The 24,282-nt window shown below is 38.4% G+C and overlaps 3 protein-coding genes across 4 annotated transcripts in view; all 3 read right to left on the minus strand.

Annotated features, from left to right (window-relative positions):
* Window positions 1–24,282, minus strand: part of kcnh2b (potassium voltage-gated channel, subfamily H (eag-related), member 2b) — a 333,294-nt gene that overhangs the window by 288,888 nt on the left and 20,124 nt on the right. The gene's annotated exons all lie outside the window — the stretch shown is intronic.
* On the minus strand, window positions 4,456–5,736 carry LOC114482182 (homeodomain-interacting protein kinase 3-like). The gene is made up of 6 exons (XM_028477313.1): window positions 5,677–5,736; window positions 5,432–5,555; window positions 5,189–5,305; window positions 5,009–5,101; window positions 4,629–4,803; window positions 4,456–4,527 (listed from the first exon to the last, which is right to left on the minus strand). The coding sequence occupies exons 1-6, from the start codon at window positions 5,700–5,702 to the stop codon at window positions 4,481–4,483; spliced, it is 582 nt and encodes a 193-aa protein (XP_028333114.1). The 5' UTR covers window positions 5,703–5,736; the 3' UTR covers window positions 4,456–4,480.
* On the minus strand, window positions 14,265–15,338 carry LOC114482183 (homeodomain-interacting protein kinase 3-like). Its single transcript, XM_028477314.1, has 5 exons — window positions 15,237–15,338; window positions 14,994–15,110; window positions 14,814–14,906; window positions 14,438–14,612; window positions 14,265–14,336 (listed from the first exon to the last, which is right to left on the minus strand). Exons 1-5 carry the CDS (start codon window positions 15,312–15,314, stop codon window positions 14,290–14,292), a joined length of 510 nt encoding a protein of 169 aa, XP_028333115.1. The 5' UTR covers window positions 15,315–15,338; the 3' UTR covers window positions 14,265–14,289.

Genomic DNA, 24,282 nt, shown 5'->3' on the forward strand with positions numbered 1-24,282 from the left:
CACTTTCATTGAGAACAGTATTACTGATACCATCATTCAACCACGTTTCATTAAGAAATAAAAAGTCCAAGTGATGTGTCAAAATAATATCATTAATTAGTAGTGACTTGTTAACAAGAGATCTAACATTAAGAAGAGCTAATTTTAAAGACTTTACTGGAGACACTGGTGGACTTTTTGGATGACATGTTATAGGAGTCAAATTTTTATCTCTATAAAGCTTTTTGCTTTTCTTTAATTTACAATTTTACCTGTGTTACCTGTCACCACAGGAATTAAAGAAGCTGCAATAACTCCATAAGTCAGTGTGTGTCCGTGTGAAAGTCTGCATGTTTATGCCTCTGTCCATCCACTCTTTTCATTATATCCATGTCTTTTAAGGCTTTTATTACATAGTGTGGGCTGTAGTCGTCACCAGCGGGTCATCGCCTGGACTCAAATAACTGTAAAGAGTTCTTATATTAGTCTATTTTCTTTTTAAAGTTGTGTTTTTGTGGCTTTAGACTCAAATTACATATTTGTATATGTTCCCTACAATATAAATAGGTTCACAATACAAGTATTTTTTTTATAGTTTCTGTTTCCACTATATCCAAAATAATAATAATCTTTCTCAACAAGAACTGTTGGAATCAGAATCATTAAAAGCCAAATGATGCCCAACCCTAACAAAGAGGAAACACTATGCGGTGTGTAGGTGACCAGCCATGTTTTTTCTTGGCAGAAATACTTTTACATTACATTACATTACTTTTTACTGTACATTCAGCTAACATAAAAATCTTGTTTTCAAATATGTAGAATAATTGTGAATTTATCAGTAGCAGTAGTAGTTTTAATATTTTAGTTAATTTTCTGCAGGCACCTTTTTTCTCTCCATCAAATGTATTTAAAAGAAACTAAAATTAAAGAGAGCATGTTATTTAACTGTCGAACCTTGTCAAAATTTCATTTATTTATATATTTTTTTCGATTTAAAAAAAAATGTTTATGGTCTTGGTCTTGGTCTCGGCTCCCGAAAGTCTTGGTCTTGTCTTGGTCTCGGCGCATTCTGGTCTCGGGCAAGTCTTGGTTTCGGGCAAGTCTTGGTCTTGGATAGTGTGGTCTTGAACTCATCACTACCTGTGGATGACATCACAGGGTTAGGAAATGGCCATCACGTTTGCTTTGACTATCAGAGCACTTCCACTATGTGACGTAATACGCTGACGGCTGCGAAAATTAGTGACGTCCGCTGTGGTGAAAAAACTAAAAATTTCTGAAAATGGACTAAAACCACATTTATAACACTTTACGCTGATATAATCTAAAAAAAATCACAAGGTTTGAATGTAAATCAAAGGAAAAGAGGCGACCAGGCTACGAGGAATAAAAGTGAAACTAAAAGAACGTCACATTGAGAATGGTTGCTCACACTCACCTTCTGCTCACAAATATGAATTATGTTGAATAAAACATAATGTGGCTACAAATGTCTCTGATTTCTTATTCTTGAACCACAGTGTCTTTTTTATGTCAGTTATTATCTGATAATATGTCTTACATATAATAATATATGGGTTCTAGATTATTTTAAGTTGTTCAAGACATATTATTGCATTGAACTTGAATGATCTCCGTTATTTATCAGAGCTCAGGTGTGCATTTCTCTTTAAATGTTGTCGCCACAAGGAATTGTGAGTCAGAATTATTTCGTCTCCTTTGGTAAGGGATGCATCAGTGTTTCCTAGGCTAAAGGAGGTAAAAAAGGAAACATTGAGCCTCTATTCCTGGGCTTAAAGAGAACTCGAACGCTCTTTATCATGGTCCCCATTTAACTCATTCAGTGCCAGCCATTTTCAAAATTTCTAACCCCACTAAATGAGTTAAACAATTCCGGGGATGAAGGAACAGTGGATAATAAAGCAGATAGGAGGGACTGTTCAGACGCAGCCCTGGTGTTTGTAAACACCAGGAGAATCCATCTTGCAGGCAAGGTTACCATATTTGATCCTTGAACTAAAATGAGTTTGACGCAAACAATTCTAGCCTCTGGCAGGCGCCTCCGACACATTACAGTGAACACAGAAAGACTCAGGAAGAGCTTCTTTCCTCATGCTGTCCTCAGTTAAAAAACATAGATCTGCACATTGCACTTTGACACCTCTGGACAATATAACATTTTTATATTTTTTTATATTCTATACATTCAATTATCATTTTTAAACTATTTTACATTGCTATTTAACTGGACCCTGGTCACTTTGCACTTTGCATATTTTACATGTTGACACTTTGCACTGTTTACAGTATTCTATTCTGTGTTTTATGTTTTGTGCATTCAAATAACGCTTTTTATTTTTTGCTTTGTGTTATATTTTTTCTGCAAATATGTGTATTACTAAATTGAGTGTTTGTTGTTGCATGGCCTTGCGGGACAGTCTTTTACATTTCACTGCACATCTGTATGAGCATGTGACAAATACAAATCTTGAATCTTGAATCCTGAACACAGGGAAAACGTGCACACTACATGCAGAAAGATCACAGCTTCAGTCCAGGAGTCAAACCCAGGGCCTTCCTGCTGTGAAGCAAAAGTGCCAACTACTGATTTACAATAAATCCTGCCACATTCAATCATGATTGGTTGCAAAGTGATTGACTGAGAAGCAAAAGGAGATAACTCATTTAAAGTTTGTTTTAAATCCTATACCACTGGTATTGGGTGGTATCCTCAAAATATTCATTTTGGTGGCAGAAAAGCTGTAGGTTGTGTTAGTTTTCAAATATATTGGTAAATGATGGTGTTATTTTGGTTGGTTGGTTGGTTGGTTGGTTGGTTGGCTTGCCTATCAATTTAAAATGATCCTTATTTCAAAAGGTAACTGATTATCTTGATCGTCAAATATTTTTATTTTAAAGAAAATAATGAAGTTCATAACAAAGTTAAAATAACACTTAATTATCTAATAATAAGCTAAGGTAGCAATGTAATGCCAAATCTCTTTTACCTGCTTATCCTGCTTGTATTCGTCTGATACTTTGACTGCATTTTAAAAAAATCCCCTATATATGCAGTGATTATGTTTGCACTATATAATAAAAACGTACTCTGAAAATGTCTCAGGCAAGTGAGTAAAAAGGCTGTAAACTAAAGACAGAGATATGCGAGCCACTGCATTCTGCATCTTTTGTAAAAGTGGGCCGGGCCTGCAGCCAGGAAAACCAGGCGGCTACCGAGGGTGCCCTCTGCTGTAAGGGTGCCAAAGTGCACCCCCCCAAAAAAAAAGACCTGGAGCTCAACGCTTTAAAGACAGTGGAGATGATAGCAGACTTCAGGAAGAACCCAGCCCCCCTCACCCCCCTCACCCTGGGAGACTCTACAGTGAGCTCTGTGGAGTACTTCTGCTTCCTGGGGACCATCATCACAAAGGACCTCAAGTGGGAACTGAACATCAGCTCCCTTGTCAAAAAAGCTCAGCAGAGGATGTACTTCCTGCGGCAGCTGAAGAAGTTCAGTCTGCCAACAAAGATGATGGTGAACTTCCACAGCTCCATTATCCAGTCCATCTTCTGCTCCTCCATCACCATCTGGTACGCTGCAGATACGGCCAAAGACAAGGCAAGACTGCAGAGTATCATCCACTCTGCAGAGAAGATAATCGTCTGCAATCTGCCCTCCCTTCAGGACCCGTACGCCTCCAGGATTCTGAGGCGTGCAGGAAAGATTGTTGCCGACCCCTCCCACACCGGTCATAAACTGTTTCAATCTCTCAGGAAGAAAGTTTCGGTCAATCAGGACCAGAACCTCCAGACACAAAAACAGCTTCTTTCCCTCTGCCACCATTCACATGAAAACAGCCCCATATATCAGATTTTCTACCATCACAAATGTTTTACCAATTCTAAATATATGAAATATATGATCTATTATTGTATCAGTGGCTAAATATATTTTGAAAAGGGTCAAAATGACGAAAAGTAGTGTGGAAATAAAGAAGGTTTGAGATCTAGATTATTCATTCAATACATTTATTTACAAATATACATGTACCATGCAATTATACAAAGAACTAAACAAACAAAGAATAAAAACTAATTACTCCTTCACAGAGGAAGACAAGCAACCTGAAACATTTTTTTTAAGTCGAGAGAAGAACTTCCTTACTGACACACTCCCTCTCCCTCTCTGGCTTTTTCTTGCTTTCTCACTTTCTTGCTTTCTCTCTTTGGCTTTCTCTCTCTTTCTCACTTTTTCTCTCACTCTCTCTCTTAAAAGTTCAGCACGCCCTGTCCAAAGTCGAGAGAAGAACTTCTGAACTCGTTTCAGGAATCTGCCCGAGAACCTCATAGAGTTGGAGGCGGGGAAGGAGACGTCTTCTGCATTAGATCCATTGGAAGAGGGAAACAATTTCACAGGAGAACGTGGGACATCCTCAATCCAATCTTCTGATACATGTGTCTCACAATATCCACATTTGTCATTTGCAGGAGACAGTTTCTAAATTTGCCCATCTTGGCCAGATGCAAGAGTAATGTCATCCATTTCTTTAGTAAGAGGAAAAATTAAAAAAAGATTATTTAGAAATTCAATAGAACAACTAGTTGATCACCATGTGCGTGATTGTCTCCACAGTGCAGTCACTCACTATTCTCTGCTGTCTGGCTCCTGGGCTGGCTCAGGTATGACCCTGTGATAAAGGGATGCTGAAGAGCCTCAACAGGAGAGATTCTCAGATCCCCATCCAGATGTAACAACTCTTTTAGGAAGTCGATGAACACCTTCCTGTCTTCCATTTCTTCAGCATCCTCTACTTCAGAGATCTAGATTAAAAAAAAAAAAAAAAACAAGAGTTAGGTCAATACACAAGTTCACACCTATCTTGCTAATGACAAAAAAAAACAAAACAACAAAAAAAAAAAACACGTGAATAAATTCAGCTTATTAACGCATTTTTAAGGTGGGTTGCATTTTAAAGAAGAAATCTCTACGAAGTATTTGAACTCAAATACCGTAGAGAACACTTACATAGAGCAGGTCATCCAATGATGAGAAATGAGCACGAGATTTGGGCCACTCCTCTGCTTTCTTTTTGTTTCTAGATGAGTATTCTTCTGGGGTCTGTGGAAACACAACAACAATGAAAAGGGTTTATGAGAAGTTTAGGGCAACAATCAAGGTTCAACAACAATGAAAACTATGTTTTACCAGCAGCCTCCATTGTGTGCCAAATTCATCCTCTTTACAAAAGAATCTCTGGCTGTACATGCCAAAGCGGAGGTGGTATTTCGACGGCATGCCCAGCATCTGCACCATGCACTTCATCTGCAGAAAGAACACACAAATACACATATTAGGGGCAGTTACTCAAGACTTACTATACATGTGGAAAAGAGAACATGTGTTATTAAATGGAAGAAGGGATGATGTATAAAAAAAGAAAAGACCTACCATGAGGTATTCACAGTGGAAAGGAAAGAGATGATCATTGAGGTAGAGAAAGGCCAGCGTACAGCCCACTCCCCACATGTCAATGGCTCCTGAGAATGGAAGGCCAAGACAAACCTCTGGGGCTCTGCGACGCAAAATGAATGAAATACACTTAGAAAAATGTTGCTTAGCATTAACTACCAACACTATAATGACAGAGGTTTGTTACAAAATCACAGAAGTAATTCAGGGTGACACCCTCATACCTGTAGCCGATAGACTGAAGAATCATTCCGGGACAGATGGCGGAGAATGAATAAGCCAGTCCAAAGTCAACCAGCTTCACTCTGACTGGATCCTCGTCTATGTCGGCCAACATAACATTGTAGGGCTTGATGTCGCCATGCATGACCCTTACAGACTTAAGTCCCTGCAATGCCACCAACAGCTATAGAGACACAATTAGAAAAGACATGATTAGAATAGAGTTTCTCTTATTCAGATGTTTAAGATCAGGTTTGCACTTCAAGCTTTCTTAAATCAATCAGCAAGCATTACCATGGGATTAAAACGATTCTTACCTGCTCTGCAATGGGGCGGATATTGTGTACTTTAATTGAACAGACTAGATGGGATAAATCCACATCCAACAACTCAAAGACAAGGCAGTTATAGCCCAAGTATTGAAATTGTTCGTAGAATTTAACCACATTGATGTTGTCTGCATTCAATGAGCCGATGGTCTTCAGCATGGACACCTGAAAGGAAAGAAGCACTATTAGATCACCTTTATATCGCTGTACCTCAACAGTTCATAGTTAAAGTCCTGGTGGAGGCCCAAAAACTAGGAGAGATCCAAGCACCTACCTCATCCTCTATGTCTTGCAAATACTCATTCTTCAGGATTTTTACCGCCACTGCGCTGCTGCTGTTATCAGCCCAGCACATTGCCACTTCTCCGAAGCTGCCTTCTCCAATAAATTGGAGGATGGTGTAATGAGTGGAGTTGCTCTGGAGGACCTGCCCTACCATTAGAGGATGTGCTGTTAAAGTGGACAGACAGAGCACATGGTTAGTATTCAGAATTCAAACATTAAGACTCACACAAACAAGGAAATCTCCTCCTGTCCTGGAAAATTACTTCATATAAGAAGTCCTGTCTCAGCATTGACTGCATGTGTAGGACGTCCTCATTTTTTTTTTGATACACTCAGAGTATGCGCCATGTTACTTTTCACAGTTAAAAGGTATAGTAGTAGTAGGTAGTAATACATGGTCTCAGTTTTCAAGAGCTCCTCATGCTATATGACATCCATTCTGTAAATATTGAAGTCAAACACTCTTATTTTATGTATTATAAGTACCTACCTTTGACTCTGGAAGCTCTCTCAAACTGTTCCTAACAGTATTAGCTATATCAAATATTGAACTGTTTTTTTTTTTTTCAATGAAAAATATTTTTCATGATTTGAAACCCAAGTAAATATTTTCTAATAATATTCTGCATGTTTTTAAATATATTTAAATCTAGTGATTCCCTTCATGACAATGGTTCAGTTTTCTTTCATCTTAGCAGATACAATTTCATCCTCATATTTTGTCTGTAAAGTCTGTCTTACCTGTTGCAGCCATTCCTCATTTAGGTTTTCACAGTTTAAGCTTTCAAACTTTTCAAAATTGCGAGTTTTACTACTTGATATTCACATACAAAGAGAGACAGGTTCCAACTGAACCACTAGCACTGAGAGTAGCTACTGAAAGTTCTGGTTCTCTTTCATCTTGCAACCACGGCAACCACTGACTTTCAAGTAAAAGCGTCAACAAGGGCGTAACATCTGTTTGAAAATTGGGTAGGTCGCAAATGAATCCATCCGGGGGTTGGGGGGGGGGTTATTGCGGGGGTCTGGTGGTCCTCCCCCAGAAAATTTTCAACAAATGCATTATTTTCCTGCATTCTGGTCCTCTTTAGCCTCATGAACAAGTAAAAAATCTGTTTAAATTTGTTGTTACAATAATCTTACTGAACTCAGTCACACTTCTGTCACAACAGTGCGTAATTAATTAACATACTGTATTTCTTTACTTTTTATTTCATGTTGCAACAAATAAATCACAGAAATACAGAGTTGATACAGGCTGAAGCAAGTCAAATTGTGATTTTTAATACCATTTTATGCCCAAATACTACATTTTGATGCCACAAATGCAGAAAAAAAATTGGCACAAATTTAAGATTTGATTTCATCAAACAGAGGAAATACAATTGGTGAAAACAAAAAGTTTTCAGCAAAAAAATGTGTTAAATTACATCCAAAAATGTAGCTAAATATGTTTTTGATCATGATTATGGTATATTTAATTAACTTATACAGTAAGACCTGTTGATAAATGTCATAATTTCCTAATAAATTTAGATTTAATGCCAGTTTGAATCCAACTTAATGCTTTTTAAATAACAATTAAGGCCTAGATTTTGGGACACTTCACTAAATGACTTTTAATGCTTTTTAACGCTCCACGAAAATCCAGGAATACACAAATGTTCCAAAAGTTTTTTTTCCGTCTGTCTGAAAATGAAAGAAATTGTTGACAGATTGTTGTTTTGTTTATCTCATCAAGCTTTTCTTGATGAATATGACATACCACAACATGGTTTTGTCTCTTTTGTAACATGATCATTAAGACTCACATGAACATAGAAATCTCATCCTGTCCTGTTATTTTAAAGTTTGAGTTTAAGAAATCAGGCCTGCAAATCCACTTTAATCTACATTTTAAAAATAAATAATTATATTGATTCCTTTCATGACTACTGTACAGTTTTCTTTCATCTGAGCAGATTCAATTTCATCCTCATATTTTGTCTGTATAGTCTGTCTTACCTGCTGCAGCCATTCCTCACTCAGGTCTTCACAATTTAAGCTTTCAAACTTCACAAAAATGCTGGTTTTATTTTTTGATACTCAGAAGAGAGACAGTTCCCAACCTAACCACTAGTGCTGAGAGTAGCTACTGCAGTTCTGGTTGACTTTCATCTCTTCATTCTCTTTCATTTTGCAACCATGGCAACCATTGGCTTTCAAGTAAACACATCATGAAAGTGTTTCCTATATTCAGGGCCGGCCCTGCCGCCAGGCAAACCAGGCGGCCACCTAGGGTGCCATTTGCTGGAGGGGTGCCACATTGCAACCCCCCCACAAGAAAAAAAATAATAATAATTTAAAAATGTATAGTAAATATAAAACACACCCTTTTCAATCACATGTTTTTTCCTAATTAAAATATCAATATAAAAAATCTGGTGGTACTTATATGATACATATACTGTATGTATAATGCCAACATATCTAAATCCATAGAAATCCTGTTCGAGATGTCTACAGTGTTTAATGAAATATACTGTTTATATACAAATACACAATTGTGCCCATGGTGAGACCATTTATCAATTTAAAATGATAATATATATATATATATATATATATAAATATTCAATTATCTCTCTCTCTCACACACACACCATGGTGACTCCAAACCAGCAAATACAAGATTATAAACAAAACTCTAACGACTCATATTATTATGCATGTATTGAGTTTGACTGAATACAATGAGTCTTGATATAATTTACTAAGTTGAGCATTTGTACACTTTAGTCTAAAATTATTATTATTATTATTACATTATTAAACATTTTTATTGATTATTCACCGAGCAATCATCAAGTCTAGACAGTTTTTCCGACTGCTTGAATTTTAGTTCTTGTTTTACACATTCATCCAATTTTTGTCCTTTCTTTAACCTTTTTTTTTAGGAATAAGCTACCTTTTGCCCAATAAGTACCTTCTCTTTCCAACAAATATACAGTTTTTTTTCTTCCCAATATTTTGCCTGTTTTTGTTCCACTTTTTTCCCCTTTTTGACTATTGTTTACCACATTTTGCTCATTTAAGCTACATTAACTGTTCCCTCTTTTTGCTACTCTTGACTATTTTGACCCATTTTATGACTTTTCACTCTTTTCTTACAAAGTTTTTGCCACTTTTGGAACAATTAATGCCACTTGTTACTTTTTTTCGTCACTTTACTTACTTTACTCATGTCCAGCACCACTGCTGGTTGGTGACTTTAGTGACTTTATCTTTTTGGCCCGCTGTTTCTCAGTGTCCCCCGGGCGTTTTTTTCTCCTGTCCATTTTTTTTCTTGACTACAAGGTAAAGTCTAACCTGGCAAGAGCCAGATTGATGTGTAGCCCTCCCTCTAACTCCAGTTCTCCACATCGATCTGGTTTTGTGTCTGGCAAATCCTTTTGGAACCAGGGAGGAACATGATCAGAAGCTGATTGGGCAAAGCACCTGTCCACCATGATTTGTTTTAGCCAATCAAACGGTGATAAAAGATTATATCATCATCGGCATGCACCGCAGAGTCGCTGCTACAATGGAAAGGAAATGCTGGATTCTTCTAAAACTGAGTTTATAGCAACTTCCAAACGTTCATCCTCCTGCGTCGACATCTTTCTATTTTGATTCGGAGCTATGCTATTAGCGGGAGCCCAGCTAGTTCTTCTCAGCGCAACTGCGCATGCGCCAGTTTTTCTTCGGCGATTCTGCCTTCGTCACACCCGGATATCCCTCCCTAAACCACAACACTGCCTCATGATTAGTTTGAACCGTTTCGGTTCGGGTTCGAAAGGCAAAGGCGGGAACAGTACAAGATGGATTTTGGGCTGCGTCCGAATAGTCCCTACTATCTCCTTTCCTACCCAATTTTCCATAACCCTGTGGATAGTGTTGTAATAGTCGAGACCGGTCTCGAGACTAAATTTTAAAGGTCTCGTCTCAGACTCGGAAGCATTTTGACCCGGCCTTGTCTCGGACTTGGACTGCCTGGACTCGGGATTTTCCCTCAAGACCATTCGAGACCAGCACTAATTCCCGCTATTTTTAAACTTTTTTATAATGTGATAATAACAAGGAGAAGAACGGGATAAAACAATCCTTTATTCATTTTTTTATCCACCCTGTATAAAGACGCAACCTTCCTTATGTGTATGTGTGTGATGCCCAACCCTAACAAAGAGAAAACACTATGCGGTGCCTAGGTGACCAGCCATGTTTTTTCTTGGCAGAAATACTTTTACATTACATTACATTACTTTTTACTGTACATTCAGCTTACATAAAAATCTTGTTTTCAAATATGTAGAATAATTGTGAATTTATCAGTAGCAGTAGTAGTTTTAATATTTTAGTTAATTTTCTGCAGGCACCATTTTTCTCCATCAAATGTATTTAAAAGAAACTAAAATTAAACAGAGAATGTTATTTAACTGTCGAACGTTGTCATAATTTCATTTATTTATATATTTTTTTCAATTTAAAAAAAAATGTTTATGGTCTTGGTCTTGGTCTCGGCTCCCGAAAGTCTTGGTCTTGTCTTGGTCTCGGCGCATTCTGGTCTCGGGCAAGTCTTGGTTTCGGGCAAGTCTTGGTCTTGGATAGTGTGGTCTTGAACTCATCACTACCTGTGGATGACATCACAGGGTTAAGAAACGGCAATCACGTTTGCTTTGACTATCAGAGCACTTCCACTATGTGACGTAATACGCTGACGGCTGCGAAGATTAGTGACATCCGCTGTGATGAAAAAACTAAAAATTTCTGAAAATGGACTAAAACCACATTTATAACACTTTACGCTGATATAATCTAAAAAAATCACAAGGTTTGAATGTAAATCAAAGGAAAAGAGGCGACCAGGCTACGAGGAATAAAAGTGAAACTAAAAGAACGTCACATTGAGAATGGTTGCTCACACTCACCTTCTGCTCACAAATATGAATTATGTTGAATAAAACATAATGTGGCTACAAATGTCTCTGATTTCTTATTCTTGAACCACAGTGTCTTTTTTATGTCAGTTATAATCTGATAATATGTCTTACATATAATAATATATGGGTTCTAGATTATTTTAAGTTGTTCAAGACATATTATTGCATTGAACTTGAATGATCTCCGTTATTTATCAGAGCTTGGGTGTGCATTTCTCTTTAAATGTTGTCGCCACAAGGAATTGTGAGTCAGAATTATTTCGTCTCCTTTGGTAAAGGATGCATCAGTGTTTCCTAGGCTAAAGGAGGTAAAAAAGGAAACATTGAGCCTCTATTCCTGGGCTCAAAGAGAACTCGAACGCTCTTCATCATGGTCCCCATTTAACTCATGCAGTGCCAGCCATTTTCAAAATTTCTAACCCCACTAAATGAGTTAAACAATTCCGGGGATGAAGGAACAGTGGATAATAAAGCAGATAGGAGGGACTGTTCAGACGCAGCCCTGGTGTTTGTAAACACCAGGAGAATCCATCTTGCAGGCAAGGTTACCATATTTGATCCTTGAACTAAAATGAGTTTGACGCAAACAATTCTAGCCTCTGGCAGGCGCCTCCGACACACCACAGTGAACACAGAAAGACTCAGGAAGAGCTTCTTTCCTCATGCTGTCCTCAGTTAAAAAACATAGATCTGCACATTGCACTTTGACACCTCTGGACAATATAACATTTTTATATTTTTTTATATTCTATACATTCAATTATCATTTTTAAACTATTTTACATTGCTATTTAACTGGACCCTGGTCACTTTGCACTTTGCATATTTTACATGTTGACACTTTGCACTGTTTACAGTATTCTATTCTGTGTTTTATGTTTTGTGCATTCAAATAACGCTTTTTATTTTTTGCTTTGTGTTATATTTTTTCTGCAAATATGTGTATTACTAAATTGAGTGTTTGTTGTTGCATGGCCTTGCGGGACAGTCTTTTACATTTCACTGCACATCTGTATGAGCATGTGACAAATACAAATCTTGAATCTTGAATCCTGAACACAGGGAAAACGTGCACACTACATGCAGAAAGATCACAGCTTCAGTCCAGGAGTCAAACCCAGGGCCTTCCTGCTGTGAAGCAAAAGTGCCAACTACTGATTTACAATAAATCCTGCCACATTCAATCATGATTGGTTGCAAAGTGATTGACTGAGAAGCAAAAGGAGATAACTAATTTAAAGTTTGTTTTAAATCCTATACCACTGGTATTGGGTGGTATCCTCAAGTTATTCATTTTGGTGGCAGAAAAGCTGTAGGTTGTGTTAGTTTTCAAATATATTGGTAAATGATGGTGTTATTTTGGTTGGTTGGTTGGTTGGCTTGCCTATCAATTTAAAATGATCCTTATTTCAAAAGGTAACTGATTATCTTGATCGTCAAATATTTTCATTTTAAAGAAAATAATGAAGTTCATAACAAAGTTAAAATAACACTTAATTATCTAATAATAAGCTAAGGTAGCAATGTAATGCCAAATCTCTTTTACCTGCTTATCCTGCTTGTATTCGTCTGATACTTTGACTGCATTTTTAAAAAATCCCCTATATATGCAGTGATTATGTTTGCACTATATAATAAAAACGTACTCTGAAAATGTCTCAGGCAAGTGAGTAAAAAGGCTGTAAACTAAAGACAGAGATATGCGAGCCACTGCATTGTGCATCTTTTGTAAAAGTGGGCCGGGCCTGCAGCCAGGAAAACCAGGTGGCTACCGAGGGTGCCCTCTGCTGTAAGGGTGCCAAAGTGCACCCCCCCAAAAAAAAAGACCTGGAGCTCAACGCTTTAAAGACAGTGGAGATGATAGCAGACTTCAGGAAGAACCCAGCCCCCCCTCACCCCCCTCACCCTGGGAGACTCTACAGTGAGCTCTGTGGAGTACTTCTGCTTCCTGGGGACCATCATCACAAAGGACCTCAAGTGGGAACTGAACATCAGCTCCCTTGTCAAAAAAGCTCAGCAGAGGATGTACTTCCTGCGGCAGCTGAAGAAGTTCAGTCTGCCAACAAAGATGATGGTGAACTTCCACAGCTCCATTATCCAGTCCATCTTCTGCTCCTCCATCACCATCTGGTACGCTGCAGATACGGCCAAAGACAAGGCAAGACTGCAGAGTATCATCCACTCTGCAGAGAAGATAATCGTCTGCAATCTGCCCTCCCTTCAGGACCCGTACGCCTCCAGGATTCTGAGGCGTGCAGGAAAGATTGTTGCCGACCCCTCCCACCCCGGTCATAAACTGTTTCAATCTCTCAGGAAGAAAGTTTCGGTCAATCAGGACCAGAACCTCCAGACACAAAAACAGCTTCTTTCCCTCTGCCACCATTCACATGAAAACAGCCCCATATATCAGATTTTCTACCATCACAAATGTTTTACCAATTCTAAATATATGAAATATATGATCTATTATTGTATCAGTGGCTAAATATATTTTGAAAAGGGTCAAAATGATGAAAAGTAGTGTAGAAATAAAGAAGGTTTGAGATCTAGATTATTCATTCAATACATTTATTTACAAATATACATGTACCATGCAATTATACAAAGAACTAAACAAACAAAGAATAAAAACTAATTACTCCTTCACAGAGGAAGACAAGCAACCTGAAACATTTTTTTGAAGTCGAGAGAAGAACTTCCTTACTGACACACTCCCTCTCCCTCTCTCTCTCTGGCTTTTTCTCTCTTTCTCACTTTCTTGCTTTCTCTCTTTGGCTTTCTCTCTCTTTCTCACTTTTTCTCTCACTCTCTCTCTTAAAAGTTCAGCACGCCCTGTCCAAAGTCGAGAGAAGAACTTCTGAACTCATTTCAGGAATCTGCCCGAGAACCTCATAGAGTTGGAGGCGGGGAAGGAGACGTCTTCTGCATTAGGTCCATTGGAAGAGGGAAACAATTTCACAGGAGAACGTGGGACATCCTCAATCCAATCTTCTGATACATGTGTCTCACAATGTCCACATTTGTCATTTGCAGGAGACAGTTTCTAAATTTGCCCATCTTGGCCAGATGCAAGAGTAATGTCATCCATTTCTTTAGTATGAGGAAAAATTAAAAAAAGATTATTTAGAAATTCAATAGAACAACTAGTTGATCACCATGTGCGTGATTGTCTCCACGGTGCAGTCACTTACTATTCTCTGCTGTCTGGCTCCTGGGCTGGCTCAGGTATGACCCTGTGATAAAGGGATGCTGAAGAGCCTCAACAGGAGAGATTCTCAGATCCCCATCCAGATGTAACAACTCTTTTAGGAAGTCGATGAACACCTTCCTGTCTTCCATTTCTTCAGCATCCTCTACTTCAGAGATCTAGATTAAAAAAAAAAAAAAACAAGAGTTAGGTCAATACACAAGTTCACACCTATCTTGCTAATGACAAAAAAAAACAAAACAAAAAAAAAAAAACACGTGAATAAATTCAGCTTATTAACGCATTTTTAAGGTGGGTTGCATTTTAAAGAAGAAATCTCTACGAAGTATTTGAACTCAAATACCGTAGAGAACACTTACATAGAGCAGGTCATCCAATGATGAGAAATGAGCACGAGATTTGGGCCACTCCTCTGCTTTCTTTTTGTTTCTCGATGAGTATTCTTCTGGGGTCTGTGGAAACACAACAACAATGAAAAGGGTTTATGAGAAGTTTAGGGCAACAATCAAGGTTCAACAACAATGAAAACTATGTTTTACCAGCAGCCTCCATTGTGTGCCAAATTCATCCTCTTTACAAAAGAATCTCTGGCTGTACATGCCAAAGCGGAGGTGGTATTTCGACGGCATGCCCAGCATCTGCACCATGCACTTCATCTGCAGAAAGAACACACAAATACACATATTAGGGGCAGTTACTCAAGACTTACTATACATGTGGAAAAGAGAACATGTGTTATTAAATGGATGAAGGGATGATGTATAAAAAAAGAAAAGACCTACCATGAGGTATTCACAGTGGAAAGGAAAGAGATGATCATTGAGGTAGAGAAAGGCCAGCGTACAGCCCACTCCCCACATGTCAATGGCTCCTGAGAATGGAAGGCCAAGACAAACCTCTGGGGCTCTGCGACGCAAAATGAATGAAATACACTTAGAAAAATGTTGCTTAGCATTAACTACCAACACTATAATGACAGAGGTTTGTTACAAAAACACAGAGGTAATTCAGGGTGACACCCTCATACCTGTAGCCGATGGACTGAAGAATCATTCCGGGACAGATGGCGGAGAATGAATAAGCCATTCCAAAGTCAACCAGCTTCACTCTGACTGGATCCTCGTCTATGTCGGCCAACATAACATTGTCGGGCTTGATGTCGCCATGCATGACCCTTACAGACTGAAGTCCCTGCAATGCCACCAACAGCTATAGAGACACAATTAGAAAAGACATGATTAGAATAGAGTTTCTCTTATTCAGATGTTTAAGATCAGGTTTGCACTTCAAGCTTTCTTAAATCAATCAGCAAGCATTACCATAGGAATAAAACGATTCTTACCTGCTCTGCAATGGGGCGGATATTTTGTACTTTAATTGAACAGACTAGATGGGATAAATCCACATCCAACAACTCAAAGACAAGGCAGTTATAGCCCAAGTATTGAAATTGTTCGTAGAATTTAACCACATTGATGTTGTCTGCATTCAATGAGCCGATGGTCTTCAGCATGGACACCTGAAAGGAAAGAAGCACTATTAGATCACCTTTATATCGCTGTACCTCAACAGTTCATAGTTAAAGTCCTGTTGGAGGCCCAAAAACTAGGAGAGATCCAAACACCTACCTCATCCTCTATGTCTTGCAAATACTCATTCTTCAGGATTTTTACCGCCACTGCGCTGCTGCTGTTATCAGCCCAGCACTTTGCCACTTCTCCGAAGCCGCCTTCTCCAATAAATTGGAGAATGGTGTAATGAGTGGAGTTGCTCTGGAGGACCTGCCCTACCATTAGAGGATGTGCTGTTAAAGTGGACAGACAGAGCACATGGTTAGTATTCAGAATTCAAACATTGAGACTCACACAAACAAGGAAATCTCATCCTGTCCTGGAAAATTACTTCATATAAGAAGTCCTGTCTCAGCATTGACTGCATGTGTAGGACGTCCTCATTTTTTTTTTGATACACTCAGAGTATGAGCCAAGTTATTTTTCACAGTTAAAAGGTATAGTAGTAGTAGGTAGTAATACATGGTCTCAGTTTTCAAGAGCTCCTCATGCTATATGACATCTATTCTATAAACATTGAAGTCAAACACTCTTATTTTATGTATTACGATTTGAAACCCGAGTAAATATTTTCTAATAATAATCTGCATGTTTTTAAATATATTTAAATCTAGTGATTCCCTTCATGACAATGGTACAGTTTTCTTTCATCTTAGCAGATACAATTTCATCCTCATATTTTGTCTGTAAAGTTTGTCTTACCTGTTGCAGCCATTCCTCATTTAGGTTTTCACAGTTTAAGCTTTCAAACTTTTCAAAAATGCGAGTTTTACTACTTGATATTCACATACAAAGAGAGACAGGTTCCAACTGAACCACTAGCACTGAGAGTAGCTACTGAAAGTTCTGGTTCTCTTTCATCTTGCAACCACGGCAACCGTTGACTTTCAAGTAATAGCATCAACAAGGGCGTAACATCTGTTTGAAAATTGGGTAGGTCGCAAATGAATCCATCCGGGGGTTGGGGGGGGGGTTATTGCGGGGGTCTGGTGGTCCTCCCCCAGAAAATTTTCAACAAATGCATTATTTTCCTGCATTCTGGTCCTCTTTAGCCTCATGAACAAGTAAAAAATCTGTTTAAATTTGTTGTTACAATAATCTTACTGCATAATTAATTAACAAACTGTATTTCTTTACTTTTTATTTCATGTTGCAACAAATAAATCTCAGAATTACAGAGTTGATACAGGCTGAAGCAAGTCAAATTGTGATTTTTAATTCCATTTTATGCCCAAATACTACATTTTGATGCCACAAATGCAGAAAAAAATTGGCACAAATTTAAGATTTGATTTCATCAAACAGAGGAAATACAATTGGTGAAAACAAAAAGTTTTCAGCAAAAAATGTGTTAAATTACATCCAAAAATGTAGTTGAATATGTTTTAGATCATGATTATGGTATATTTAATTAACTTATACAGTAAGACCTGTTGATAAATGTCATAATTTCCTAATTAATTTAGATTTAATGCCAGTTTGAATCCAACTTAATGCTTTTTAAATAACAATTAAGGCCTAGATTTTGGGACACTTCATTAAATGACTTTTAATGCTTTTTAACGCTCCACGAAAACCCAGGAATACACAAATGTTCCAAAAGTTTTTTTTCCGTCTGTCTGAAAATGAAAGAAATTGTTGACAGATTGTTGTTTTGTTTATCTCATCAAGCTTTTCTTGATGAATATGACATACCACAACATGGTTTTGTCTCTTTTGTAACATGATCATTAAGACTCACATAAACATAGAAATCTCATCCTGTCCTGTTATTTTAAAGTTTGACTTTAAGAAATCAGGCCTGCAAATCCACTTTAATCTACATTTTAAAAATAAATAATTATATTGATTCCTTTCATGACAACTGTACAGTTTTCTTTCATCTGAGCAGATTAAATTTCATCCTCATGTTTTGTCTGTATAGTCTGTCTTACCTGCTGCAGCCATTCCTCACTCAGGTCTTCACAATTTAAGCTTTCAAACTTCACAAAAATGCTGGTTTTACTATTTGATACTCAGAAGAGAGACAGTTCCTAACCTAACCACTAGTGCTGAGAGTAGCTACTGCAGTTCTGGTTGTCTTTCATCTCTTCATTCTCTTTCATTTTGCAACCATAGCAACCATTGGCTTTCAAGTAAACACATCATGAAAGTGTTTCCTATATTCAGGGCCGGCCCTGCCGCCAGGCAAACCAGGCGGCCGCCTAGGGTGCCATTTGCTGGAGGGGTGCCACATTGCAACCCCCCCCACAAGAAAAAAAAAATAATAATAATTTAAAAATGTATAGTAAATATGAAACACACCCTTTACAATCACATGTTTTTTCCTAATTAAAATATCAATATAAAAAATCTGGTGGTACTTATGTGGTACATATACTGTATGTATAACGCCAACATATCTAAATCCATAGAAATCCTGTTAGAGATGTCTACAGTGTTTAATGAAATATACTGTTTATATACAAATCCACAATTGTGCCCATGGTGAGACCATTTATCAATTTAAAATGATAATATAATATATTTATATATATATATATATATACCTGTAGTCGGAGACGAGTCCGACTACAGGTGGGAGACAGACCGGCTGGTGTCCTGGTGCAGCCAGAACAACCTGGAGCTCAATGCTTTAAAGACAGTGGAGATGATAGCAGACTTCAGGAAGAACCCAGCCCCCCTCACCCCCCTCACCCTGGGAGACTCTACAGTGAGCTCTGTAGAGTACTTCTGCTTCCTGGGGACCATCATCACTCAGGACCTCAAGTGGGAGCTGAACATCAGCTCCCTTATCAAAAAAGCTCAGCAGAGGATGTACTTTCTGCGGCAGCTGAAGAAGTTCAGTCTGCCAACAAAGATGATGGTGAACTTCTACAGCTCCATCATCCAGTCCATCCTCTGCTCCTCCATCACCATCTGGTACGCTGCAGCTACGGCCAAGGACAAGGCCAGACTGCAGCGTATCATCCACTCTGCAGAGAAGGTCATCGGCTGCAATCTGCCCTCCCTCCAGGACCTGTACGCCTCCAGGATTTTGAGGCGTGCAGGAAAGATTGTGGCCGACCCCTCCCACCCCGGTCATAAACTGTTTCAATCTCTCCCTTCTGGTAGGAGGTTTCGGTCCATCAGGACCAGAACCTCCAGACACAAAAACAGCTTCTTTCCCTCTGCCACCATCCACATGAACACACCCCAAGTCACCCACTGAACCACCCACCCCACCCCCCCACCCCCACCCGATCACCACCTCCACCAGCTTGATACCTGCTGCACTGTATATATATATTTATATTTATCCTATTTATCCTTTATTCTCTATCTATCCTTTATTTATCCCTCATCCTTTATATTTATCATTATTATTATTATTATTGTTGCTGGGTTGTTCTTTGTTGTGTTGTTTTTATTTATTTTATTTCTTTTTGTTGCTTGTTTTGTGCACCAACCACCAAGTCAAATTCCTTGTACTGTCCTCAAAACTGTACATGGCAAATAAAACATTTCTGATTCTGATTCTGATATATATATATATATATATATATATATATATATATATATATATATATATATTCAATTATCTCTCTCTTTCACACACACACCATGGTGACTCCAAACCAGCAAATACAAGATTATGAACAAAACTCTAACGACTCATATTATTATGCATGTATTGAGTTTGACTGAATACACTGAGTCTTGATATAATTTACTAAGTTGAGCATTTGTACACTTTAGTCTAAAATTATTATTATTATTATTACATTATGAAACATTTTTATTGATAATTCACTGAGCTATCATCAAGTCCAGACAGTTTTTCTGACTGCTTGGTTTTTAGTTCTTGTTTTACACATTCATCCAATTTTTGTCCTTTCTTCAAACTTTTTTTTTCGAATAAGCTACCTTTTGCCCCATAAGTACCTTCTCTTTCCAACAAATATACAGTTTTCTTTCTTCCCTATATTTTGCCTGTTTTTGTTCCACTTTTTTCCCCTTTTTGACTATTGTTTACCACATTTTGCTCATTTAAGCTACATTAACTGTTCCCTCTTTTTGCTACTCTTGACTATTTTGACCCATTTTAGTGACTTTTCACTCTTTTCTTACAAAGTTTTTGCCACTTTTGGACCAATTAATGCCACCTCTTACTTTTTTTTTGTCACTTTACTTACTTTACTCATGGCCAGTCATTGACTTCAACACCATTAGCCTCCGTTGCTGAGTCGGCCCTTCCTTGCTTGTCTCTCAGCCTAGCAGCACCACTGCTGGTTGGTGACTTTAGTGACTTTATCTTTTTGGCCCGCTGTTTCTCAGTGTCCCCCGGGCGTTTTTTTCCTCCTGTACATTTTTTTTCTTGACTACAAGGTAAAGTCTAACCTGGCAAGAGCCAGATTGATGTGTTGCCCTCCCTCTAACTCCAGTTCTCCACATCGATCTGGGTCTGTGTCTGGCAAATCCTTTTGGAACCAGGGAGGAACATGAACAGAAGCTGATTGGGCAAAGCACCTGTCCACCATGATTTGTTTTAGCCAATCAAACGGTGATAAAAGATTATATCATCATCGGCACGCGCCGCAGAGTCGCTGCTACAATGGAAAGGAAATGCTGCATTCTTCTAAAACTGAGTTTATAGCAACTTCCAAACGTTCATCCTCCTGCGTCGACATCTTTCTATTTTGATTCGGAGCTATGCTAATAGCGGTAGCCCAGCTAGTTCTTCTCCGTGCAACTGCGCATGCGCCAGTTTTTCTTCTACGATTCTGACTTCGTCACACCCGGATATCCCTCCCTAAACCACAACACTGCCTCATGATTAGTTTGAACCGTTTCGGTTCGGGTTCGAAAGGCAAAGGCGGGAACAGTACAAGATGGATTTTGGGCTGCGTCCGAATAGTCCCTACTATCTCCTTTCCTATCCACTTTTCCATAACCCTGTGGATAGTGTTGTAATAGTCGAGACCGGTCTCGAGACTAAATTTTAAAGGTCTCGTCTCAGACTCGGAAGCATTTTGACCCGGCCTTGGACTGCCTGGACTCGGGATTTTCCCTCAAGACCATTCGAGACCAGCACTAATTCCCGCTATTTTTAAACTTCATTATAATGTGATAATAACAAGGAGAAGAACGGGATAAAACAATCCTTTATTCATTTTTTAATCCACCGCAACTTTCCTTATGTGTATGTGTGTTGTGTGTGTGTGTGTGTGTGTGTGTGTGTGTGTGTGGCTTCAGTTTCAGTTTGGACCGCGGAGCGTAAGGGAGATAGAAACTAATCACCGGTAAAAATCCCAGTAAAACTCTGGGAAACAATGACCAGGAATAAATATTTGCTCCCTGGTAAAGATAGTAGCTCTAACAACTGGTAAAATGATAAACTACAGGAACGCATTTACTCTGCCTCTGGGTCCTCGTGCGTGCCTCCTGGTGAAAACTGTTTCGTTTACTGAGGTCCGTGTGTGTTTAATAAGTCAAGGGAAGGCAAGGCAAGGCAAATTTATTTGTATAGCGCATTTTCATACTTAAGGCAACTCAATGTGCTTTACATGATAAAACATTCAATTGTTTAAAATCAATAAGAACATGTAAAATCATCATTAAAATCAATTAAAATCATCAGTAAAATCAATTAAAATCATCAGTAAAATCATCAACAAACACATTACATCAACAACATGACCAAAAATCTTTCTCTCAATCCTATGCAGTAGAGAAAAAAAGTGCCTTTAACTTTGATTTAAAAATGTTCACATGTGATGCTGACTTCAGCTCTGCTGGCAGTTTGTTCCACTTCTTTGCAGCATAACAACTAAAAGCAGCATCACCATGTTTACTGTGAGCTCTGGGCTCCACTATCTGACCTGTGTCCATAGATCTGAGAGACCTGCTGGGTTCATACCTGACTAACATGTCACTGATGTATTCTGGACCAAACCCATTCACAGCAGCAGAACTTTAAAGTCTATTCTGAGGCTGACTGGGAGCCAGTGTAAAGACTTTAAAACTGGACTAATGTGCTCTGACCTCTTTGTTCTGGTTAAGACCCGAGCTGCAGCGTTCTGAACCAGTTGTAGCTGTTTGATGCTCTTTTGGGGGATTCCTGTCAGAAGACCATTACAATAGTCCAGTCTGCTGGAGATAAAAGCATGGACCAGTTTCTCCTGATCTTTCTCAGCCATTAAACCTTTCACTCTGGAGATGTTATTTAGGTGGTAGAAGGCTGTTTTTGTGATAAATTTGATCTGACTGCTGAATGTAAGATCTGAGTCAATCAGAACACCAAGGTTTTTGACTTGGTCTTTAGCTTTTAAAGATCGAGACTCAAGATACTTGCTGACAGCTGTCCTCTTTTCCTTGTTACCAAAGCCAATCACCTCCATTTTGTCATGGTTTAGTTGAAGGAAGTTTTCACTCGTCCAGCAGTTTACTTTTTCTAAACAGTCACACAACATCTCAATGGGACCATAGTCATCTGGGTTCAGTGATAATATAGTTGTGTGTCATCTGCGTAGCTCTGATAATCAACCTTACAGTTCTGTAAAATTTGTCCTAAAGGAAGCATATATAGGCTAAACAGAAGGGGTCCAAGAACAGAGCCCTGAGGAACCCCAAAGGACATTGGTAATCTGTCAGATTCAAAGTTTCCAATGCTTACAAAATAACTTCGCTCCTCCAAGTATGACTTAAACCATTGCATTACTTTTCCATTTAGTCCAACCCATGTTTGCAATCTGTGCAACAAAATTGTATGATCTCCAGTGTCAAATGAAGCACTTAGATCCAATAGAATGAGAACAGATACTTTTCCTGAATCAGTGTTCAACCTTATGTCATTGATCACTTTGATCAGAGCAGTTTCAGTGCTGTGATGAGAACGAAAACCTGACTGAAATTTATCAAATATTTAGTTGAATGTTAAGAATTGACTCAGTTGGTTGAAGACCACCTTCTCAATGATCTTGACTATAAATGGAAGGTTGCTGATTGGTCTATAGTTAGCCAGTATAGAGGCATCCAGTGTTCTTTTTTTTAACAAAGGTTTCACAGCAGCTACTTTCAGGGATTTTGGTACGGTGCCTGATTGGAATGAGCAGTTAATTATCTCACACAAATCAGTGACAATTGACTTTACAACAATTTTAATAAAGTTTGAGGGTATTGTGTCAAGGCAACATGTTGATGGATTCAGCTGCTGAACAGGCTCCTCTATTGTTTTTGGGTTCACTGTAATAAACTCTAACACTGTAGTTGACTCATCCCTCAGTGGTTTAAGCTGTTCAAGCTTTTTGTGATTTTGCTGGTTTGTTCTGATGTTTGACCTTATTAATTGTCTTTTTTCATTGAAATATACAGCAAATTCATTGCATTTTCCAGCTGACAGTAATTCAGGGGCTACCTGATCTGGGGGGGTTGTGAGCTTTTCAATTACAGAAAACAACGTGCGAAAGTTGTTGACGTTTTTGGCAATAATTTCAGAAAAGTATTGCTGCCTTGCTTTGAACAAGCCATCATTGAATTTTCGCAGACGTGTTTTGTATAGTTCTAGATGAATTTGGAGTTTTGTTGATCTCCATTTACGCTCAGGTCTTCTACAGTCAGATTTCAAATTCTGCATTATCTCAGTCCTCCTCCAAGTTGTTTTCTGTGTGTTTGGTTTTCTCTTAGTTTTGATTGGAGCCACCACATCTACGACATTACAGACTTTAGTATTAAACTCATCCAAAAGATTATCAACTGTCTTAGCACTCAATGTTGATGTCATTGCTATGGCTTCCATAAACTGTGCACTTGTGTTGTCATTTATGTACCTTTTCTTTAAACACACATAACTAGGGGGAACAGATGTTACAGTCTCTAGGTCAAAAAAGACACAGAAATGATCAGATAAAGCTAAGTCTCTTACATCAACAGCAGAGATATCAACACCTTTAGAGATAACCAGATCCAAAGTGTGACCTTGAGTGTGTGTCGGACCAGTCACATGTTGTGTAAGACCAAAAGTATCCATTAAAGCATACAGTTCTTTGGCAGTATTGTCCATGTTATTGTCTACATGAATATTTAAGTCACCTGTTATTATTAAAAAGTTGTATTCAGTGCATACAACTGACAGCAGTTCAGCAAACTCATCCATGAATTCTCCAGAATATTTTGGGGGTCTATAAACGACTAAAAACAGAACTCTTGAATCACCCTTCAGTAAGAATGACATATATTCAAAGGAGATAAAATCACCAAATGTTATTTTTTGCACTGA

Source organism: Gouania willdenowi, chromosome 20, assembly GCF_900634775.1.
Source record: "Gouania willdenowi chromosome 20, fGouWil2.1, whole genome shotgun sequence".
Lineage (NCBI taxonomy): Eukaryota > Metazoa > Chordata > Actinopteri > Blenniiformes > Gobiesocidae > Gouania > Gouania willdenowi.

Bases quoted from the DNA above. Each gene is read 5' to 3' on its own strand.
- LOC114482182 (XM_028477313.1), bottom strand. From the start codon at position 5,702: ATGATTCTTCAGTCTATCGGCTACAG. The intron at 5,556-5,676 runs GTATGAGGGTGT...TTTGCGTCGCAG, and splicing joins CTTCAGTCTATCGGCTACAG to AGCCCCAGAGGTTTGTCTTG. The intron at 4,804-5,008 runs GTAAGTGTTCTC...TTTTTAATCTAG, and splicing joins CATTGGATGACCTGCTCTAT to ATCTCTGAAGTAGAGGATGC.
- LOC114482183 (XM_028477314.1), bottom strand. From the start codon at position 15,314: ATGTGGGGAGTGGGCTGTACGCTGGCCTTTCTCTACCTCAATGATCAT. The intron at 15,111-15,236 runs GTAGGTCTTTTC...TTCTTTCTGCAG, and splicing joins TCCACTGTGAATACCTCATG to ATGAAGTGCATGGTGCAGAT. The intron at 14,337-14,437 runs GTAAGTGACTGC...CTCATACTAAAG, and splicing joins GAGCCAGACAGCAGAGAATA to AAATGGATGACATTACTCTT.